Below are 24,713 nucleotides of genomic sequence, written 5' to 3' on the forward strand. Positions count from 1 at the left end.
GGATGAACTGGGCTATCATGGTAATTACAAGAAACATTCAGAACAGGATTAAAAACGGCACTGCTGTGCTCAGGAGAAAAGTTCCCTGGGTAAACTTGATTTTTAAAGACGAGGAACACCAACCTGGGGTAAAATATTTGCCCCAACCATTATAATTATATTCTGCTTTGCCTGTCCTTTAGATCTTTTTATCCTCAGAGGCCTCTTCCCTCTAACAGTCTCCAAAATATTCACTACCCTTTTAGCCCTTTTGTTTTCCATCTTGGCATTTAAGTAACATAAACTTAAATTAATCTAAAAAGTATGTAGCAGCATCGTACACCAGAAATGAGCGTATCTGTACACTGGTATTAAAAAGAGACAGAAGAATGTGTCAAGACCTAAATATTCACAACATAGGAAAGCATGCACTGATGCTCTGCATAGAAAAAAAATACTTATTCCAATGCTATCAACACATGCGCAGTATTGCCAAATGTTTATTTTACAGTCTAACTGCAATACTTCAAATCATCTTTTCCTTAGGCTTGCACTTATTCCTTTCCTTACTGGAACTTGATTTAACTCTGCCTTTATACTTTTTTACAGGAACATCCTAACTAATTCCTTTATTGTACAGAGCCCAGCTTCAAATCCTCTTGCTTTCTCAAAATGTTTAATATACCACCATAAAGGAGAATTCAACCATTTAGCCAAAAAACTCTTAACCCCCACCCCCTTAGAGCCCCCTCACTCCCTCCCCCCAGGCTAGCTGCCCCCCCTCCCGTGGAAATGCCCCCAACTTTAGCATTACCCCTCGGTGCAGATTCAGGCATCGGACTTCACCGCAGCCATTTTCCAGGTCTTTTGTAAGCTGAATGGGAGACCAGCAAAGCGGCTCATGTGCAGTTGGCGCAATTTACTGATTTGCGACAACTGTGCATGTGCTAAAATAGATGGAAATTGCAGAAGAGCCAAAGAAGACATGAAGACCCGGAAGATGGCTGCGGTGAAGTCCGATGCCCGAATCTGCACCGAGGGGTGTATAAAGTTAGGGGGCATTTGCCTGGGGGGGGGGAGGGGTCTACGCAGGGTAGGGGTTTTTGCCTAAATGGTTGAATTCTACTTTAATTTGATAAATAAGACTTCCAGTTCCCATACTGCTATTTTTACTATATTTGCTACTGTAAATCAAATTCATTTCCTACTGGCTTTATTATCTAAAAATCAGATTAATGTTATTGCTCAAGTCCAAAGAACTGCAAACAATGGTAGGGAGCTTCAGCTGTCAATATACCTGTTGGGTTTGAGGCCAGAGGAATTAAGAAAAGTACTAAGAGAGGTCTAACTCAGAGGCATAACTATAGAGGAAGGCAGGGTCTGCTTTCTCTATAGCTAACAAGAACCCCACCCCCTTCCCCAGCTGCTCTCTTACCTGTGGCGGGGAAGCAGAGCACAAGTCGGCATGAGGTGGAGAATGGGCAGTGTCTGGTGGGGAGTGGGTGGAGTCGGGGCGGGTGGTGGGCGGAAAGATGGGGATCGGAGTGCACTGGGCCCCTCTGAAGATTTTTTTACAAGGGGACCCAGCTTACTCTAGTTACGCCACTGGTCTAACTTGATGATTACAATATACAACTGATTTACCGAACTGATTTGCAGGGCTCAAGTAACTAAAACACTGGAAAAGCATCCCCAGTTTTAGAGAAAGGTGATTGGTATAACCAAGCAGAAAAGCTGTTGCTCACTTATACATGATATAGATCACACTGAAAATTCCACTACAGGCATTATAGGTGTAGTAATGTTTTCAAAAGTGAAACCGGTTTTAAAATTTGTAAAATGTTGAATTTAGAAACAGTCACTAAGTCTTGTAGCCAATATTATATTATGTTTGCCCTTACATATAGCACTTTCACTTTTTTAGATTCAAAAATACAAGTACTAGCACAAATTCCAGCAATAAATGCTATAAACAATTCAAACAAGTGACAGAAAAAGACAAAGCAGAAATCAAAATGGGCTAAGGATGAAAAAATATTACAGTTTATTGATCTTACCTCACATGAAAAACATTCCACATAAAAGAAAAAATAAGAAAAAGGAAAAATGAAAACAATTATAACCACAACAACATGAGTGAGTAATGTAAATGTCATGCACCTGCAAACAACAGAAGGGCCATATTCAGTGGAATCTCCATCTGGCAATATTGCCTTCATTAGAAGAAAAGCGTCTTAAATCATGTAGCTTCTTCCCATAATAAATACACTAAATAACTGCAGTATTGTGTTTATTAAGAACCACCTACACTACTGTTAAATCTGGCTATACTTGTAGCCATATTATAAGCAATTTAATGGCTTACAGAGCCTTTATTTATTAAGCATGTGGGTGGACAGCTGTGTCTAGGGAACAGTTATTGAATTCCTAAATTGGTCCTACGGGATTATGTTTAGCAAAAGACTTATTATCCATTGAATATGTCCACAATGAACAAATACATAAACTGAAAAGATATAAGTAACCCTAAAGAAAAAAAAAATAGTTTATTTCACTCTGTATGACCACACATTGCCAGATTTTGACAAAATTTGGTCCCAAAATAAAAGTTACCCAAAGCACATTTTGACAATCTCTTTCAACTAAATGCATAGCAGCTCTTTTGGTATGTGATCATCCAAGACATAAATACATGCTGTAAAGCAAACTGCATTGCTTTACTTAAGATGTTGTATGATCTTGATTAACACAAAATAGATCATCTTATTAAAGTAAGACTAGAAAGCACTGAAATGTAAAGATGGATAGAATATCTACAGGCTACTTATACTTGTTTTATTAATAGCACATTTTAAGGACAAAGGAAACAGTAATGTGAATAAAAATGTTTTTAATTAATATTTTCCCTGTGATCATACTATAAAGTCTAACAATCTTAAATGTAGCAATCACATTTTAATATTTCAAAAAGAAAAAAGTGCAGGCCAAATGTTTATGAAAATACAAGGGAGGTAACACATTTAAAGGCCCAATTAACAAGATTACCAAATCACTTTAAATATCAGACACATTGCTAGTAAGCGGGGTTGTTGTTTTTTTTCTTTTGCATCAATGTTGGACAAAAAAAGTAATCAATACTGTATGTGTAAGGGCCCTTACACACGTTCGAATGTGCATCTTTTGAAATGCATGCTAAATGCATCACCACACATATATTGCATTACTATCCTACTTTTTAAAGTGTGTTTTCCTGAGTTCAACATGCATTTCTTCATGTAATGTATAAAGAACATGCATTAGATGCATAAAAATGCAGCATGTTGCATATATAAACTGCCGGTACAACCAGGTACAATTAAAAGGAATCAATTATCTCATGCATTTAGGTGCACTCAAACCTGATTCTTAATCTCCCTTCTAATGTATGAAAAAACTGCCCATGTGCACTGGCCCTTTAAAAAAGATAAATAGAAAATAAAGTATTTGTATACTGACAAATATTAGCAGGCAGACTCTCTTTATAGGAACAGATTTGGGATCCTTTATCCAAAAACCCATTATCCACAGAGCTCTGAATTACAGTTGTGTGTCAATAAGCAAATAATTATATTTTTAAAAATGTTTTTAAAAGTATTTCCTTTTCCTCTAATAATAAAACACCATCAATGTTTTTAATATTTTTTGGCTTAAGGTATGGTGATTCTAATTAAGGAAATATCCCTAATGTGAAAACCAAAAGCATTCTAGATAATAACACCTATACTTGTGCCTACTTTTCATAACACCACAGCAGATTAGCAGAAACAGGAAACCAAACTGGTTTTATTTTAAATGAGCAAGTTGCCAAGTCTAATCACATTTCTCCTTAAGGTTTTTAGAGCTCTCCATGATGAGACACCCAAGTTTAAGGCTAGTGGCACAAGAGGTGTTTTGGCCACTGCCACTGTGCCAGTAGTCTAAGTGATTAGCCAGAGTTGGAAATGTACTTGGGTAGTGTTGTAAAATGTATTTTTATTTTGATAATCATGGGTATGGTCTAATTTGAGATGTATAATATTAAATAAAAAAATCTGTACGAAAAAAACAAGTAAGCTAAAAATGTTTTGGATTCAGCACGTGCATCATTAAAATGTTCAAAGTAATTTACTTGCTGATAAAACGGTCTGCCATTTCTGTTAAAAATTATTCTGTTTTAAAGTTCAAGACCTCAGTATTTTATATACCGCACAAACATGTGATAGACAACTTACTTTAACCTGCAAAAAGAGGTCTAGAACACAGCAATTGTGAGAAACCACTCAGATATTTAAAGAGTTGATTCAACCCTCTGCACACCTGTTACAATTCTGGAGTTTATGGTCTTTGCATTGTCTTTGCATTGTAAAAGTGTAATTTAGAACTAAAAACTACACCATAAAATCATGACAGAATCCCTTTAAGTATGTTCACAATTTTTTTCAGTTCAATTGATTTTAGACCAGAAATAAATACTTTTTTTTAGTGTTTTTCTAAAATTGAAATCTAAAGATTATTGTCCATGTCCCTGGTGTTTCAGCCTGGCAGCTCAGTAATCCAGGTGCAGATACTGAACTGTTACATCTAATTGTAGCAATTATTACAATTTGCTTTATTTAATTGATACATTTCTCAAATACCTCTGTGGAATATTAGCAACTACTGTATCAATTCTAACAGTTGCCTCTAATGAAACTCAAGGATTCAGCTCAGCAGGGTCAAAAATGGCAAATGTATCAACTTAATGTATCAGTTTAGAGCAGTTTACAGAGTTGGCGACCCCCTCCCAGAGCAGCTTCAGAAAGACATAAAAGGTGAAAAATTAAACTTCAATATTAGAAAAATGGTTGCAAATCAAATGTAATTGGAAAAAGTCTTTATTTCTGGTGAAGTATCTGAAACCAACTGAACAGAAAAAGGTGTTGGAAGGTGAACAACCCCTTTAAGTCCTTTCATCTAATTATGATAAACTTAAAATTATGTAATTCCGTATTCAAATCAAGTAACATTTGAATTTATTTGGTGCACATAATTTATTAAGCCTTATTAATCAATACATAAAAGACTGAATGTCTGTATTTTATATGAAAATACATTTTATGGATGGTGGGGGAAACAGCATTCATGGAGGCCTTAATACAACAAGACAGAATCTTCATCGTCTATAGAGTAAATTTTTCATAAAGCAAGTTATGCAATTGAAGGAACCCATAAAGGGACCCCTGACACAAGATATATATATAAGACACAAGTAAGTATACTGCCATTTTCCTGGAACATTTGTAGGGACAATGACATTTGGGAGGTGGCCTGCAATTTAAAGGGAACTAGTAGCATAGTAAAGTTGCACCTAATTGCCCAGATTAAGTCTAGCAATGAATAAATATATTATTATTATTTTACATACCTGAGAAGTTTCTGGTAGCCAGCATGGTAGTTAATATTGCCCCCTTTTGAAAGAAAGCGAAAAGGAGAGAAAAAAAGAGAAAATAGAATTGAAAGTAAAAAATTAAATATGTGCTACAGAACTGCCTCTCCCAATATTCCCTAAACAAAAAATAAGCACCCATATGCAGTGGTGCTTGAAAGTTTGTGAACCCGTAAACAATTTTTATATTTTTATATAACTGTGACCTAAAACATCATCTGATTTTCAAACAAGTCCTAAAAGTAGATAAAGAAAACCTAGTTAACCAAAAGAAACACAAATTATTATTTGGTGAGGTTACAAGACTCTCTCTAAAGAATTTGGACTCCACTAATCAACAGTCAAACAGATTGAGTACAAATGGAGGAAATTTAATTTTCAAAATTCAAGATCATTGTTAACCTACCCAGAAGTGGTCGACCATCAAAGTTAACTCCAACTGCAAGGTGTCTTGTAGTCCAAGAGGTTACAAAGGAACCCAGGGTAACTTCTAATCAACCGAAGGCCTGTCTCAAATTGATGAATGCTGATGTTCATAAGCCCACCATCAGGAGAACACTGAACAGTAATGGTATGTATGGCAGGGTAGCAAGGGCAAAGCCAGTGCTCTCCCCCAAAACATTGCTGATTGTCTACAGTTTGCTAAAGAAAAACACAGCATTCAAGTATAAGAACCTTATCCCATCGGTAAAACATGGTGGTGAGAGTGTTCTGGTGTGGGCCTGTTTTGCTGCATATGGGCCTGGACGGCTTACCATCATTGATGAAACAATGAATTCTGAACTATACCACAGAATTCTAAAGGAAAATCTCAATGCATCTGTCCGTGATTCTCAAGAAACAGTGGGTCATGCAGTAAGATAACAATCCTAAACATAAAAGTTGTCCTACCAAATAATGGTTAAAGAAGAATAAAGTGAATATTTTGGAATGGCCAAGTCCTGACCTTGATCCAATTGAAATGTTGTGGAAAGACCTAAAGCGAGCGGTTCATGCGAGGAAACCCACCAACATCCAAATGCTGAAGCTGTTCTTTATGGAGGAATGGGCTAAACATTCTTCCTAGTCAATGTGCAGGACTTATCAAAAACGACATCAACATTAAGGTTCAGTTATTGCTGCACATGGGGATCATGCCAAACACTGATACGGATTCCTTTTCTTTATACACACACACATATATATTATTGGATCATTTTTTCCAACAAATACATGACCAAATATAATAATTTATGTTTCATTTGTTTAACTAGGTTTTCTTCGTTTACTTTTAGGACTTGTTTGAAAATCAGATGATGTATTAGGTCACATTAATATAAAAATATAGAAAATTTTAAATGTTCACAAACGTTCAAGTATTTCAGCTTGGCTAGAAACAATCAGCACTCAAACCAAAATGCCTATGCACACTGCTGCAGATTAAGTACCCTATATACAAAGCAGCAAAACTATTTTGATTTTTCACTTTTTTTCCCCAATCTATTTATAGAATTATATCTTTAATATATTTACTTCCACCCCCTATGACTTTTACATACTTGCCAGTATTTCTTATCAGTATCACTTTTGATACTTTTAAAGACAAGGTGAATTCGCTGGGGGTGGCAATAATTTAGGTAGCCCAACCCACTTACAAAAAGTGTTTACCCTGGGGTGTTGCTCCTTCTATGGAAAAAAACAAACAGCCTGGGGGAAAAGTAGCACACGCTGCCATTTTACATTCCTGGACATCTCCAGAAGAGATATAGGACTCATGCATGTGCAGTAGATTAAAGCAATATCATGGTACTTCATAGATCTCATTATCACCCTACACAGCACAATTTAAGTCTGGGGCTAGTCTGTCATTTGAACTACAGTGCTTCATTTTGGAAACCGATTGTATATGAGTGTATTCCTATTATCAATAAAAATCAAACTAAATCAAATAACATTTACAACAGTTTTTATCTGAGCATATTCCAGATGTACTGATAGCAAAAGCTGACGATTTAAAGTACCGTAAGTACTACCATTAGTAGACTGTTATGGTTGGGGTTGGTTTCCCTGGAGAAAAGGCAATAGGGAGGGGACATGGGTTTTTAAGTAATTTGTAAATATAATTTCTGTTAAAGAAGTCTTGGCCAATTAGCTGCATTTTGTTCAGAAAAATTGCCATATTATTTGGGAAATAATCTCTATTACCATTAAATGACATTGTGCCAACTATAATAAAGCATTAATAGGTCAATGCAGCTTCTCGATCAACATCAGTTTGATGAACACAGATTGGTTTAAAAATACTTTTTTATTTATTATTTCTTGAGCTAAACAAGGAAAACAAAGATGTGACTGAGTAGGCTATTTACTGTACATGTCTAATTAAGCTAACACAGGCAATTATAGTAAAAGTAGCCAGTGATGGGTGAATCTGATCCATTTTGCTGCGCTGAAGATTTGCGAAACTGCAAAATATTCGTCAAATGCATTGAAGTCTATGGGCGACAAATTTCATTTGAGGTGCAACTATTTTTTTCACCCATTGGAGTCTATGGGCGTCTTTTTCACGGCGAATCTGGGTGAAAACTTTTGCTTATCACTAATGGTAGCAAAAGTGAAAGCAGAACTAATCTCTGTCACTGTTTTATAATAAAAAACTAAGAAAATATTGGGTTTTTTTTTCAATTAAATAAATAGGCAGAATGCATTTTTTATTCTTCTCATTTTGCTGAAAACATGCATATATATATATATATATATATATATATATATATATATATATATATAATTTTATAAATATATTAAATTTCTCATTTTAATTTTGTAAGTTATAATTTTGTCAAATGCTATCACTATGGATAAGTTGCATTGGCATAAAGTTGAGAGATATCCCTATAGAAAGGTCTACAGTTAATCTACATAGTGTGCTGTACCTGTGCGGATCCATTTTACACTTTACTCAAAGGGATATTGTTATTTAAAGTTTTCCAGCAGTTGTGGACATTTATAGGCTCCTTTAATAAAAACACGTGACATTCTAAGTAACTGGAATACATTGAACCGTTTCTTATAGCATTATAGGCAATGCAGAATATCCCAACGGATAAAAAATGACTTGCTTTGCAGTTTCTACATTACTTAAATGATATCCTGTCTTAACACAAACCACTTTCTCCTGTGTACCTTTAGCTTTCTTCTTGCATTGAATTTCTTCAAGCAATCCACAGTTTCCTGTCTGTGCATCATGGAGGCAACAGTAGACCGTTGCTGGAATGATAGAAAAATAGAAACATAGAAACATAAAATTAATTAAATGTAATGATGTTTTAAATCAGATATCTTATCTGAATGTCCCTGTTTTCACGAACCTTCTCAAACCACTCAGACAGGACCAGTGACAGTTACCCCCCCCCCAACATGTTTTCCAACATGTTTTTATTTTTTTAATTTTCTCACTTGGAGCTCTAGCCCATCATTAGCTAAAATCTGCCCCTACACTGTAGGGTTTACATGAAAGCTTGTGCTAAGTAGGTTCTATAACCATCAAACTATATGTAATCTGTAGGTCACTGCACACTGCTAGGATTCAACATTTATAAAATATGATCTAGTAGCCTTCCCTGAGTTGGATGCCAACTGTCCATAAAAGTACTTCACAGAATGTTCAGTGTGCTTGCAATTCTGGTCAAACTAAAGTGAACTTTTTGGACATTGCAGATTGAAGAAGCTGCTGCTGCTACCATTATGTAGTGCACAGCTGCAATCATTCTAGTTATTGCTTTTCTGTAATAGCAATGTAAACTTTTAAACCAGATTTAAAATGTTGGTAGTGACAATGATAAACTTGTAAGACCGTAGCAATAATATCTTCCAACATTTTGTCTGCAAAACTGTAAGCAACCTACAGAAAATATGTAGTAGTTATGAGATACAGCAGAAAAACTTACACAGATCCAAGGATGTCTGAGTGCTTCTGTAGCATTGATACGCTTGGCTGGATTGATTGTGAGCATCTTGTTTATAAGGTCTTTGGCTTCAGGAGTCACTGTATCCCACTCAGGAGATGGGAACTAAACATTGAAAAAATAAGCTGTGTAGTTAATAAAGGTTTCACTCTTGCATTTAAATAAAATCTTTTAAAAAATACCCACTTTTCTCAATTTGTCTAATTTTTTTTTGGCAAAAACTGGTGCACTTGCAATACCGAAATATTGGTGATTTTTGTGTAGAAATGTCCCTATAAATATAACATTTTCTACCTGTGAAAGATACAATCTTTAAGCACAAGATGTCGTGGAACCTTAAAACCCTAAAACAGCAACACAACTTCCTATCATTATATAAGTGTGTATAAGTCCAAAGGATGATAACAACCTGACCAACACAGTTCCAGTGTTGTATGCTTTATGCATATGGTTATTGCTAATGTTTTCTCTGGGTTTGGGAAATGAGCTGTAGACTTACATCATATGCACCAGCCTTAATCTGCTGATAAAGCCTGTGCTGGTCCTCATCCCAGAAAGGTGGATAGCCAACAAGAAGAATGTAGAGAATGACACCTGTATAGCAAACACAGTTTTCATTGTAAGAAAATATGCAACAAATTTCAGTAAATATTGTTACTGCCATTGCAGCGTGAGATATTCTTGTAGGATGATCAGTTACAGTGTACCGTATTAAACACATGAATGGATTTTAGGAGGATCGGAGGTAGAATTCGAGTGAGGACGGGTGGACTAGCTAGGTGATGCCATAACCAATAACGAGAGACCTGACTCCAAACAAGTGAAAGAACATTTGTCTTGCTTGGAATACACAGAAAAAGGAAATCGATAATTTATTGTAATAGCAGTGACCTTCCAGCACCACCGAGAGAGAGTTCATGCTACTGACCCAATCAGCAGATGTTGTGGTATGTGGATTACTTTTTATTTTTATTGTGCTCTGGTTTCCTCCCACACTGTAAAAACGTATAGGAAACATTATTGGCTCCTTATAAAATAGTGAGTTTAAATGTGACTGTAAGCTTCACTTGGGCAGGGACTGATGTAAATTATGTATATCTGTAAAGAGCTGCAGAATATGCCAGTGCTATGTAAATAAAGAATAATTTCTCTAAGAACTTTTTATAGGGAATTATCAGAGAAATGGGTAATACAGATATCCGGAATCCTGTTATCCAGAATGCTCCGATCCCATAGACTCCATTTTATCCAAACAATCTAATTTTTTAAAAAAAATGACTTCCTTTTTCCTATAATGATAAAACAGTACCTTGTACTTGACCCAAACTAAGATATTAATCCTTATTGGAAGCAAAACCAGCCTATTGAGTTTTTTAGGGTCAGATTTATTAAGGGTTGAAATAAAAAATTTAATTAGAATTTTAAAAAAAAAATTTATAGTCAAAACTGTCAAACTTTACTAGGGAATTATCCAAACCGGACTGATTTTTTTTTAAAAAAAACATGGAATTCAATTTTCGAGATTTATCATACTCTGGCCCTTTAAGAATTCGAATTTGACTATTCGCCACCTAAAACCTGCCGAATTGCTGTCAAGTCAATGAGAGAGGGTTCCAGTGAGTAATTTGGAGATGTTTGCAGCCTTCCTGACATTTGAGGTTTTTTTCGGACAAAAAATTTGAATCGAGTTTTATCTAATTTGAATTGATTCCAGTTTCCAACTGCAATTTGTCCGAGTTTAAGATATTCGATATTTATAATAAATAATCTAATATTCGAATTTCGAGTAAAATCAAATTCACATGAGTTAAAAAAACTCACAGGAATTCGAAGTTTGAATATTGATAAATGTGCCTCAAGGTTTACATGATTTTCTAGTACAGAAAGATCCATTATACAGAAAGCCCCAGACACTGAGCATTCTGGATAACAGGTCCCATACTTGTACTTATTACAGGTGTTATGGTAATTTTAAGGGAAAGTTGATTTTCGGCTGTCACAACCAGGAGCGGTCAGCAAAGCCAGCTTATAGATGGGTACAGGGTCATTATATCAGAATTGAATTACTATATTCATCTTTTTTGCAGGTTAGGCACCAGAAAAATGTAACAACCATAGAGCATCATAAACCCATTAAAAATATTTCTCTTTTAAAATTATGGTTTTAAACAATTCAGTCTTAAGAGAATATTTATTAAACGTTATATTGATTTTTCTTGGTGCATCTCATTCTAGATATGAACCCAGAAGAATGTTTTTTGGTATTTTTACATCACTGCATATTTAACATATGTTGCTTGAATTTTGTCAGACGTTAAAACACACAAGAACATTTGTCTTGCATATTATTATACTAGTTTCCCATAAAGTTTAATGATAAAGCAACTTGGGAATACTTGAGATCTCTTGACTAAGTAAGTGATAGAAATATATCTATTCAAACACTGTTGTGCACGTTGCTGAAATTAGATCATGGCAACTCAGGCAATATTATGCAGATCATTTGCTTAATATCTAAATTTCTCAGTCTGCAGGAGTAACTCGATTTGTCTTTAAGATCTGACTAGTTTCATTTTAAGAATAAAAAAGTTCAAAAAAGTAGAGCACTAAACAGGGCAATATATTTTTGGCACTGTTTCAGTCACTGTGACAAAATACACACACACACACACACACACACACATATATATACGATTTACGTGCTGTGTATATATATATATATATATATATATATATATATATATATATATATATATATATATATATATATATATATATATACACACATACACATATTTGTGGGTGTGAATGAATGGATGTGTGTCACAAAATTGTATAACTTAAACCTTATATTTGCAATACTTTCTTTTGCACTTTGCATTCCCATTGAATGCTTACCACATGCCCACATGTCCACTGGCTTGCCATAGGGATCCTTTCGTAAAACTTCTGGTGACAAATAACCTGGAGTGCCAGCAAAACCTAGACAATGAAAGGAAAAATTGGGGATTAGAAGAACTAACTGTTCTATATTGTTCTTGCATTAAAGGCAGGACCGATGATGTGCCCATTCTAGGAATATTCCAGGCCCCTATTCGGCAGTGGAAAAATAGTAAAGCACTTGACAATAGCAAAACAGTTAAAGGAGTCAGTGCCTTGCTGTGGATAGTTTTCCCATATAAATGGAGTTATTTAAGCTACCATTTCAGTTGAGGTGAAATTGGTTTTGTCAAAGACAATTACAAAGTATATCATGTCAATTAAAAGCAGTTAGAGCTAGCAAAAATAGACATATCTTGGGAGACATTTTAGATGGAATTAGATGGAACTGTAAGTTATAAATCAATAGTGAGATTTCAAATACTAATGAATGTATACTTCTTTTCTGGTTACACACAGGCCACAGGAAACCACAAGCAGCTTTCAGTGATTTGAAGTTAGAGAAATGAAAGCAAACATCTTGTTTGTGGCAATGAGTTTGTACATAAAAGCATAAAAGGTTTGAACCTGTGGTTCTATAGTACAGCCTTATCCACAACTTCATTTTGAAGCCTTTTAGCTGAAGCGGGTGCTTAGCTCAGGGAAAAACTACTAGGGATTATAAAAAAGTGGAGCATTCATAAACAGTTCAACTTTTCTTGGAATACATTTACACAAATAGCAGTGCTCTACTTGTACGTGGTATTATTGTTTGGCCATAGGCTGCATTGCATAATATATCAATAACATGAATAAATCATCCAAAATAATAAGAACACAGCTGCAATGATATGGAAGCACAAGGCCTTCTACCACAACTCAAATGAAGAAAAAACCCTGCTCAAATGTGCAGAGTATCCATAATTCTGCATCCAGTTACACTAGAAAAGATACCGTTTTCTCAATCAGTTTATTAATCCATGTCCCGGACACATATTCTGGTCTATTCAAGTACATTTATGTATTTCATTTTAGGGAAAATGGTTATGGGAATTAAAACCAAAACGTTCAGGATAAAATGAACTAGACACAAAATGAGAATTATTCAAGCTATGGCTTGAACGTGAGCTATGGGAGACACTGTCCAACTATAATATGTTATCAAATATGCTTTACATAAATTACATATCATACATACATATCATAAATTATATTAAAAGGGCAATGTAATTTAAAAAGTAGCATATAAATGGTTAAAACTAAGGTGCAAACCACCACTAGTCTTACTTTTTTTGAAACACATATAACATGCAACAATTTTATTACACCCCCCTTCAAAGTGTATAAAGGTAGGGATAAAATATCAATTGCTGCTTACCAAACCATGCCTGTTGGTCCCCTTGAACTTCAATGGCTAACCCAAAATCTGCCAGTTTCACTGCAGCACCTTTCAACTTGCTAGCTAACAGCAAATTTTCAGGCTTTTATTAAACAAGAGAGAGGGAAAGAAACACATTACAATGGGGTTTTTAAAATAGAAAACAGGTATAACAACAGTATTGTATTAAACAAAGAATACAGAATAAAAACATAACAACAAGCATTAAAAAACATAACCATGTAATAGTATCAAATGTATATTAGCAAAACACACCACTGAATAGAATATATTTCCATGCACATTGCCAGGAACATGTGTCACACAACACATACATACACATATATCTTAATAAATATATATAAATTAAATATGGAATCTAAACGTTTTCTTCAATTAATACTGTAAATATGGAAAATAGAAGGGTATATTTATAAAAAAAAGAAATCAGCCCCATAGTGTACCTTTGGCTGATTAGACAATGTTTGAGAAAAAGAAGGGAAGCTTAGCTGGGGCAAAGTAAAATCAATCTAATAGCTGGGGAAATGTTAATGGATGCATTAAATGTAAAAATAATATAAATACGTATAACCTTAAATGTAGCAGAGAGTAAAAGAACACTTTGTTTGTTAATTATATTATAACATGGGAGAGAATTCTGTGTTGTATAATTATGTTGTATCTAATTGCACGTATAGTCTTGTGCATTGCATTATACTGTACCATGCTCCCCATTACATTTGTACAACTTAGCAGAAAGCTTTCAATGAAAATACATTAGCTTTCCCAGCCTGCTGATTAACAATAGATAAAAATAGCACTAAGGTATAATTTTACATGCATCACTGAACATATATTGTGCTTTCGTGTAATAACAAGATATATTGCAACAATGTAGATCCTTTAAAATATTTCAGAAACAATTACTTGCAATAAATTAGCAATGTAGGCATTTTGACTTCTCTTGTCATCAATGGGGTGCCTTAAATAATTTTTTTTTTTTTTTGCATCATAAAAGCATGGTTGTAAAAAAAATACTAAGAATAGATAACCCAGTTTGATTCATTCAATAAAGAGCAGCTATAGGAGAAACAGATCTAGTATATCAAACGTCATATAAGTGGACCATAATAATTCTTTAAATGTTGTTTCAAGTGGACTTCAACAATATTGCCATTTTGTTGTTGGTCTAATCAATATATTTTTCTTGTAACTCCTTTTTCTCTAAATAGTTCAAACCCACAGCACAAGCACAGCATTGGCTAGCTTAAAGCTTACACTATCAGGAATAAACAAAAGGAAGTTTGGCCTTGCTACCAATAAACAAACTTCTACAGATGTGAATAATGTCTTAATCACTGTTAAGACCTGTATTGTCAAATCAAGCCTAGAAGAAGGTAAATAAACACTAGATATGATCTATGTGCTGTACAGAAAACTGATCAGAATCACATTTCTCTATTACCACTCACAAGATTTATTTTAGTAGCAGGGATATTAAACTGGATATCAATATCAGAATATACGTCTTAAAACTTTCAGGCTCTAAGTTCCATCTTGGCCAGGTGAAGTTGATTAAAAAACCCAAAAACAAAAAATAAATTTTTTCAAATTAACTCTAGATTATTTTAGAATATCAGTATATATTAATAGCCTCTTTCTACACATTTTCTGTTGTGTAAGAAATAAAGCAGTTACGGGCAATTAAGTACTATTAACTATCAATAAAAAGCATTATGGATTGTTACTTAATCATGTAACTGTAACTATTTGCAATGCACTGCAATACTAAAAGACACACATTTGTATGGACTGCTTCTCTCAGACTGTGGTTTTTAGGCACGCTTTTGCTTTTTTTCAGGTCAACCTCACACCCAATTTAGTTGCACTTTGTAACCCAATGCAGCACCTGTTAGTGCAGCTACACATAGAAACATATAGATATTTAGGTCTTGTGATGAGGGCCCTTATTTAATCTGTAACCTTTGTTTGTTCGTTATAAATGTATGCAAAGCATTGCTTAACTGCCTGGTGAAAGGAATGGATTCACTTTTCCCCACCTACCAAAAAAAAAAAAAAGTCTGCTGAGAAAAGCAAACCATACATACAATGTGCATTCTGCCTAGGGGCCCGGGCACAAGAAGCGTTGAATCCGCTGCTCTCAGCCTGCATTTTGTTTTTTTGCAATCTGAAAGAAGTGGACCAGCACCCTTTCCAAGCTCTTTTGATATCCACCGAAAAGTACAGCTTCCACTTAAGTGCAGGTACACAGAATGGAGTGGCGGTTGGCCTGAAAATGCCTAATTTCACGTTTATGAGCTGAAATCCACTCTGATCTACTCTGCTCAACTCAACTCTGCATACCTTCACTAAAGCAGAAAAAAAGCAGATTTAAAACAATGGTGTCAACATTCCATATGGCCCCCTGCTCTGTCAACATAAGACAAAAACTTTGGAATTGCTGGTAAATTGTAATATAGTAGCTGTACACTAACAACTTAGAATGCCTTTAATATAGATTACATTTTTTATATGTTCTCTATACATAACATATATCTAAACAATCTATGACCCACATCTCTAACTGTCTCTTAACTATTTCTGTGTGGAAGAGCCAACGCCACCTCAAACTGAACCTAGATTAAATGGGGCTCATGATCTTTCCACCCAAACCTAACCCTTCACTTGCCTTAACCATTGCCTAACCCTTCACTTGCCTTTACCATTACTGTTAACGGTATGACTATTAATACGGTTAATTCAGCATGCTGCCTGGGAGTTAAGCTGGACCAATCCCTCTCCTTTTTTACAATATTAATGCCAAAACCTGTTAGTCTTTCCAAGATACACCCCTTTATTAAAATACTAATACATGCATAGTTGGACTGGGCTGGGATACTGGGAAAATAACTCAGTGGGCCCTACCGAACCAGACTCAATTCTGTCCTCCTCCCACCACTCTACCCAATCTCAATCCTGGCCTCCGCCGAAGCCTTCCCTCCCTCCCTCCAGACCCTATCTGGCCTCCTCCATGCTCCCCCACTGCCCTCCCTCCCCAATCATGTCAAAAATTAAGTACTAAAGATGGTGCATGGGATGCGGGGAGGGCCTGTCGGTAGGTGAGCAGGCAGAGTTGGGGCCTAAGTGTGGGTGTGGGGGCCCCTGGAGTAGCATCCCCTGTGGGCCTCACATTGCCCAGTCCAACCATGAATGCATGCCCTTAGCTTATACCATTTAGACTACTCTTACTAACTGGTCTGGTCTCCCGGACTCCCACCTCTCTCCCCTGCAATCAAACTCTGCTGTTAGAATCCTCTGACTCTCTCCCAAGAGGAAACCTGTTCATCCACTGGTAAAATCGCTATCATGGCTGCCCCTTAAGCAAACAGGCACAGATTTGTGGCCACAATGGCATAGGTTTAGGGCGGCAGAATATCAGGGACGGCTTGCTTTGAAAATTGCCCGTGTGTCTCCAGTGTCAGACTAGTTGTACGTGTGCTCGTGCACACGTAAAGGAAGTCAACGGGTAGGGGACGGGTACGTGGAAGAGGAGGCGGGGAGGGGACAAGAAATAAACCGGGAAAAGGGGATGGGAGTAGAAGGGGAGGGGTGCCCTTTACTCCTCTGCTCGCCACTACATTTATTTACTTGCGTCATTGTACATTTTTGGCCATCTCCTCCACTCATCTCAGAGCCACCATCTTTTCACACCATCCATACAACTGCTGTATCTCATTTAAAACCTTCCTAACTTGTTTCACCATACCTCTTGAATGCTATCCCTAAATTCAGATGTAGTAAACCCTCTCTAAATTGCTTGAAAAAGAATGTCCAATTCTAACTTTTGAAACACTAGAACAAATTCTGTCTTGCCTTTTATTTGTGTATGTATGTCATTCAGCTCAATGGAACAGGGACCTTCTTCTTACTTTGTATTTAGCACATGGCACTTAATCTCTGTATATTTATAATTATTTATTACTTCCCTGCATTGGTCAGTAGACACTTAAAAAAAAGAGAGAAGGGAGTTTCCAGTCTACGAATTATAACCAGAGGTTATATGGATATAATCTGCCATGGTCAGCAATTGTATGACCATAAACATGTAGCTGTGGAAAATAAAAAATGTTTCCAATATAGTTTGTTAGCGAAAAAATGTAATCTATAAAAGCTTGAGTGACTGGATTTCTCACATAACACAACAGGACAGAACACTACGATCTGCTTTGCAGCTCTCTTCATTTCTACGGTGCACAAAATAACTTATTTTTGTGCATACGGGTGAAAAGAAATTAAGAGGTAATGTTGCATGCAATTGAAACCCCTTTACAATTTTTCACCAATCAATTGTAATTTTGTATTCCACTCACCATGAATAAGGAAACACATTATCTTACACATATATCTTTAGCGGATTGTTTTGATAAAAATATTGTTATAAACTGGTAAAGATGGCAATCCATCAAAATGCATTTTCTGCTTGCATTTCGTTCATCAGTCATGCATGCAGGACTTTTGCCAAACATTAGTATACTGTCATTTGCAGCAACTATTTCCACAGCAGCGGTCACTTACCTTCAGATCTCGATGAACCACCCCCATCTGATGACAGTGCAGCACAGCCTCCAGGATCTGCTGAATGCAATGACTGCATGCAAACACCAGGGGGGCTTGTGTTAGTTCCAAGCTTACACTCACTATCTGTACACCATCAGGCTGGGTTAGTGTGTATCACAAGCAAACAACTGGGTTTACATTTCTAGATCATTTCATTTTATATAACTGAATACCTGTTAAATCAAACTTGGCAATGCAGTTTCTGATTGTAGTTTCTATTTTGCAGATTTTGTAAGACTATTTTCCTTTCAGTAGCAATAATACAAATTAGATATACACTCTTAATAAATTAAGAGAAATTTAGAACCAGTTTTTATGCAAGTGTAACCCAACATATTAGGACAGAAGTGGTGTTGATGTCTACAGGCTTCATAGGCCACCATGGAAAACTTATCTCTGCAAGATAATGATCCTAGAAGCACATAAAATAGTAATACATAGTAATGTGTGCGACTCATTATGTGATTCCTACTTCCTTGACAGCCATAATGCATATGAAGCATGCAGACAAGCAAAATGGAAGTATCATGCATTGCTTTTGGTTATATTTTTGGGAGGGATGGTGGAGATGTAGCAAGGCATTCCTCTCCAACCACCTACTCCCACCCCTACCCCCGTTGTTTTAAGCTGCTCATGGGCAAAATATACTGACCTTTAGGTCCCTGTGTACTATGCCATTAAGGTGACAATGATTTACACTTTCTAGAATCTGCTGTATACAATGACTGTGAAGATACAAGGGCAAAATGGAAGGGAGAACATTTTAAAGGCAAATAATTACAGTACAATAAAACAGATGAAAACAAACAAAAATTATAACAGACATTTAAACACTGGCACATTTCAAAAAAATTAAGAGGCAAATTTTTGTACAATTTAACAGTAACAGATGCATGCAAACATTTTATATGTAACATCACAGGTGCTGTCATTTCTTCTCTGACAGAAAGGACCTTAAAATGTACATATTATTCATGGATGGCAATAAATATGAAGACACTCAGTTTTCATATTTTGCACTACACAGAGGGAGGCAGAAATAGTATGTACATTTTAAACACAGTGGAAGGCTGTCATTTAGAAAGAATCCAGGGTGAGCACAGGTGTTTAAACAGTAGGCATAAAATAAATTAGAACTCTGCATGAAAGAATAAAGAAAAAACAATGAAATGGATGCATTCCCTATTCTTCATTTGTTAAGCAAACAGAGATCCCAAAAGAACCAGCATGATTGGTGTTTAATAGCAAGTGGCTGTGACACAACTTTATTAAAGGAGAACTAAACTCTAAAAATGAATGTGGCTAAAAATGCCATATTTTACAAACTGAACTTATTGCACCAGCCTAAAGTGTCAGCTTCTCAATTGCAGCAGTGATCCAGGATTTCAAACTTGTCACAGGGAGTCACCATCTTGGAAAGTGTCTGCAACACTAACATGCTCAGTGGGCTCTGAACAGCTGTTGAGAAGCTAAGCTTAGGGGTCGTTGCAAATTATCAAACAGAAAAGGAAGTTGGCCTGTAAAATAAGATGATGCTAAAAAGCTGATAATAAAATGCTGATGCTAGTTGCACTAGCTTCTGTGCTGCCATGTAGTAATTATCTGGATTAATTACTAATCAGCCTTATATTGTGACATTTCTATTCTATGTGTACTGTATATTGTGAGTAGGTCCCTTAACTCAGTAACTGACAGCAGCACAGAGCATTTGCAGTGAATAAGCAGAAAAAGAAGATGGGAAGGTACTAGGGTTGCCACCTTTGTGCGGCTCATGATACGGGCAGGGGGTGGGGCCATGTCACAGTGTGGGTTAGTAGCGTTGCAGGCCGGTGTGCTATGTCACGTGGGCGGGGCCATGATGTGTCCATCAGCGTTTGGCTGATCACCATGTCAATCAGGGGGATCCTGCCCAGTTTTCCTTATTTGGAAAACCAGGCAGACTGTCTTTACCCAGGTAGCCCTTCTGAAAACCAGGCTGTCAGGGTCAAATCTGGATGGGTGCCAATGCAAAGAGCTACTGGGGCATCTTCAGAGACACAGATTTTCACTGCTAAGGGGCTGTGGTTGCCTTGGGCTGGTACAGAAGCCCACAACATAATGTACAACATTTCTAGCGTACTCCTTTAGTTATGCTTTAATTCTCCTTTACAAGGTTAAAAATTTGCAGATTAATAAAATTAGATGAATGCCTAGATAGACAGACAGATAATTAATAATAATAATCATAAATAAAGGTTCTGGAGATCTGTTCCCACAAATCGAATCATTCAAGCTAGACAGACCTCTCTTGATTCAAAACCTTGCTTCAATTGCTCAAGCAGAAAAGGAACTGGGGATAAAGTCAGTGTCATCATCATCATAATGGCAGCAATTAAACTAAGCAAAAAAACAATTGTGCCTTCCATCTTTAAAACACAACTGACTGCTAAATAGCATAGGGCAGTAGCTCAAAAATCTTCAATTTGGTGGAAAGTTTTCCAGTTTTATCACTTAATAAATACATTTATGTACTGTAGATCAGTCTTATAAACCAATTACTGCAGAAATCTCCTATTTCTTATAATGTACTGATTATGTATGTTATTCTAAGAAAGAAGAATGTACAATAATAGTAAAAATGTAATACATTTCTGGGAGGGGTGTATGTTTGACTAGTAGAGCCCTCTGGAAAATTTTCATGCATTCCTTTTAGGAAATTGCTCTTTGTGTATTCTTCTCCTTGTTGTTGCCAATACGCTGGCGTTCTACATGTGACAGTTGTATTTTGCCTTCTGCTACAGAACAACACAAATTTGTTAATATGTGTACTAAAGGCTTTCAAGCTCAATTTATCATACACAGCCCACTCTTCCTGGCGTTTCTGTTTTAGTAGGAGGATAACCCTGAAACAGAGCGATCTTGCCAATTATGTACTATAAGAGGGAAAATGGTTTGTCAGTGGTATATGTCAATATTTATTGGTTCCTTACAGAAAAGGTTTCCACTGTACACTGCTCTGTTTTAATCAGGTCATACTAAAGCAAATCAAGGGAAATCCAGGAAAAAGTTTTGATTCAATAATACTAATGAAAACCTGTTTTTTTTACTGTCCATGTTGCAGTGCCTGTAATTAGAAGTTTCTTTTGGATGTATACAAAATTGCTGGGAGTAGAGAAGAAGCAGTAATGGAAACAAAAAATAGACTTGTCGATGACCCTTTAGAGCTGCAGTGGGAGCTATGCAATTGGTACCTACAAAATACTGGCTCTGTACAATGTAAACTACATAAGCCTCTATGACAATTTCAACACCAAAGGATGGTGTAAGTTGGGTAACATGCTGCAGCAATGGAACATTTTTATTAATTGCAGTCTATAATATAGCTATGAACTCTTGACTCTTTTCAAACTCTTCAAAGCCCTTTCTCTGATTCTCGTGTAAAGTATCATTACTTACCTGGCATCTGCTTCACTATAGTATTCTCTTGCTACTATGTCTTCAAATAGTTCCCCACCTGTGACTCTGCCAAGATAAAAGTAGACGGTTAAAAAAAAAATGTAAAAATATATAAATGTAGTTATAATTTAGATATTCTGTATGTTGATGTTCCTCTTACTTTGAAGTCATTATGGATTTTTCAACCAAACAATGCCACAGTACAACAAAAGGCAGAAACTGTCAGCAGCTTCACCCATAAAACATTTATAAGTATATATTTTAATATATTATTCATATTATAATGTGCACCAAAAAAATCTTTTGTATATGTTAGTTTCCGTTTGAATGTTTAGGACTTACAGCACTATCCACATTGTGAAACAGCTACACTATATAATTATTGGTTTTGTAGCCACAGAAATTCAAACAAAATTAGTGGACCATTGTGGAAAGGTTACAGAGGTACCTGTAACATTTGTTATAGTAAGATTTACTTACAAGACAGTGTATCTATGTGTACCTATTAACACTCCAAGTATAAGAAACTGGAAAGTGCCCCATATTTAATGCACACGGCTCCATATCCTTCAAGGGAGTATTTTGGCACAGATTATTGTGTCTGACGTGACTTCAAGTGTGTTCAACAATGTGATTGTCATTCAATATTATATACAGTGATGCAGGCAGAGATGGGCACTTTGTCCTCCACTGGCAGAAAAAAACACCCAGTGTGCCACAAGCCTTAGTAGTCCACTCGGCTCAGCAATAAAAACCCTTTTACCACTACAGTAAACAGTGTTTCTCTGTGCCATGTTGCACTTTGTAATTATATACTGGATCATTAAAGACTAATTGCTTTTGTTTTAATGGAAAAGTAACACCAAAAAACGAAAGGGTTTAAAAGGAAAGCCAATATAATATACAGGTGCCCTGCACTGGCAAAACTGGTGTGTTTGCTTCAGAAAAACAACTATAGTTTATATATACAAGCTGCTGTGTAGCTATGGGGGCAGCAATTTAAGCCCAGAATATACAGTAGATAACAGATTAGTACTGTAGCATACAATGGGATTCTTTGGAATGTATCTGTTATCTGCTGTGTAGCCTGTACCTTTTCTCCTTTTTCAGCCTTGAATTGCTGCCCCCTGGCTACACAGCAGCTTGTTTATATAAACTATAGTTGAGTTTCTGAATCCAACATACCAGTTTTACCAATGCAGCACAGCAGTACATTATATTTTCATCACTTTGACATTTTTATTTTTTGGTGTTACTGTTTAAGTCTAGGAACCTCTCTTTTTTTCTTCTGGATCATTGGTACAGCATTATGTAGAACATGCTCACAACTACTAATTGGCCCACCAAAAAATATGGATATATTAATGGGTATTTAAGAGGAGTTAATACACATAGAATGATACACAAGTGAAAAAGTTTTTGCCCCCCGCCATGTAAAGGACAGCATGTGAGCAGCCCACGGACACCCACACGGAAGTCCATTAATGGTGTGCCACTAATGAGGCAATGTGTTATATCTACCACTCTCCCGCAACTCCTCTTCCACTGCAATGGTGGTGCTGGTCCTCCGTGGACCGTAGTGAATTCATGGATCCGCACATACACACACTATTATCTGCAGTCGAGGACGTGGCCCCTCTTTTTATTGTTATACCACCAGTAAGATCAACGTTTCAGGGGGTTTAACCGCCCTTCATCAGGGGAGATATATATATATATATATATATATATATATATATATATATATATATATATATATATATATATATATATATATATATATATATATATATATATAAAATGACAAACACGTTTTTGATTCACTATACATGGAATACTATATGATATACTTTGACACTGCACCCGCAATTAAACAATACCTGTTTTGTTTAAAGGGTAAAGCATTTTTTGGTAGCTTAAGGCACAAATGGGGGAATGTAATAAAAGTCGCAAAGAGCAAAATAATTAGCTAAAATAAGAATAAAACGTCTCATTTCGCAATGTAATACTCTTCCTTAAACTGTTATTACACTGCGAATTTTAATTGCAAATTTTTAATTGAGCATTGGCCTCTTTTAAGAAGTGCTTGAAGGTGTCGTAATCTTTTGGAGCAAACCTAACAACTTTTTCAGTAAGAAGTTTAATTACATTCACTGTGCACTGGCGCTAAGTATAACATTCGCAAACCTTCTTCCACTTTCGGAAGTGGTCACTAAAGGGTTTCCGGGTTCGCAAAAGCTATATTAAATTCACTTAAAGGCAAATTTGTTCGCACAGAGGCAGAACTTTTCGCATTGCGAATATTTTTTCCATTACCGACTTTTATTACATTATAATTATTATTACATGCAGATGCTATATTGTAACATTTATATTATATAAAGTATAAGTATATATGTGAGTAATTCGTGAAGCGGAAGTTACCCTTAACACAAGGATAATACACTATTGGGATTTCTTTTTTTTCCATTTAGGTATTTAAGTGAATCAATCCAACAGCGCACTGTCTCCTGCTTAATTTCCATTTATATTATATATACTCAGTATCTTGTATGCCAGTCTCTAAGTTAAGTTATAGACAGCAGCACAGAGCATATGCAGTGAATCAGCAGAAAAGAAGATGGGGAGCTACTGGGGCATCTTTGGAGGTACAGATCTTCTCTACTAAAGGACTGTTGTTGCCTTGTGTTGTTACTAAAGACCAAAACAGAATGCACATTTCTACCCTACTTCTTTAGTTATGCTTTAGGTCTCCTTGAAAAATAATGTAATTTTAATCACTTCTTTAAATGTGTACCTTTGCTTTACTTGATAAAGGTTAAAAGATCTTCGAACAGAGCTTTTATCTATTACAGTATTGATTTTGTTCTTAAAATAGGCACACTGAACAAGAGATTTTTAATCCTGTACTGACTAACAGTGAATATCCAGGAGACAATCTACATTGTAGTGCCTTGATTAATTGTTACTTAGTGTTAGAATCAATACACTGGTCCAC

At 35.9% G+C, this 24,713-nt stretch overlaps 1 protein-coding gene across 25 annotated transcripts in view; it reads right to left on the reverse strand.

Moving 5' to 3' along the window:
* The window catches only part of camk2d.S (calcium/calmodulin dependent protein kinase (CaM kinase) II delta S homeolog), a 130,109-nt gene that overhangs the window by 35,696 nt on the left and 69,700 nt on the right, over positions 1-24,713 (reverse strand). For 16 of the 25 annotated variants that reach the window (XM_041574316.1, XM_041574283.1, XM_041574260.1 and 13 more), the window contains 8 exon segments: positions 21,716-21,781; positions 18,933-19,005; positions 13,664-13,766; positions 12,265-12,348; positions 9,866-9,960; positions 9,349-9,471; positions 8,585-8,668; positions 5,402-5,444 (listed from right to left, as the gene is read on the reverse strand). In XM_041574316.1, the coding sequence (XP_041430250.1) occupies positions 5,402-5,444; positions 8,585-8,668; positions 9,349-9,471; positions 9,866-9,960; positions 12,265-12,348; positions 13,664-13,766; positions 18,933-19,005; positions 21,716-21,781 (671 nt within the window). 25 annotated transcript variants of the gene reach the window in all.

Source organism: Xenopus laevis, chromosome 1S (genome assembly GCF_017654675.1).
Source record: "Xenopus laevis strain J_2021 chromosome 1S, Xenopus_laevis_v10.1, whole genome shotgun sequence".
Lineage (NCBI taxonomy): Eukaryota > Metazoa > Chordata > Amphibia > Anura > Pipidae > Xenopus > Xenopus laevis.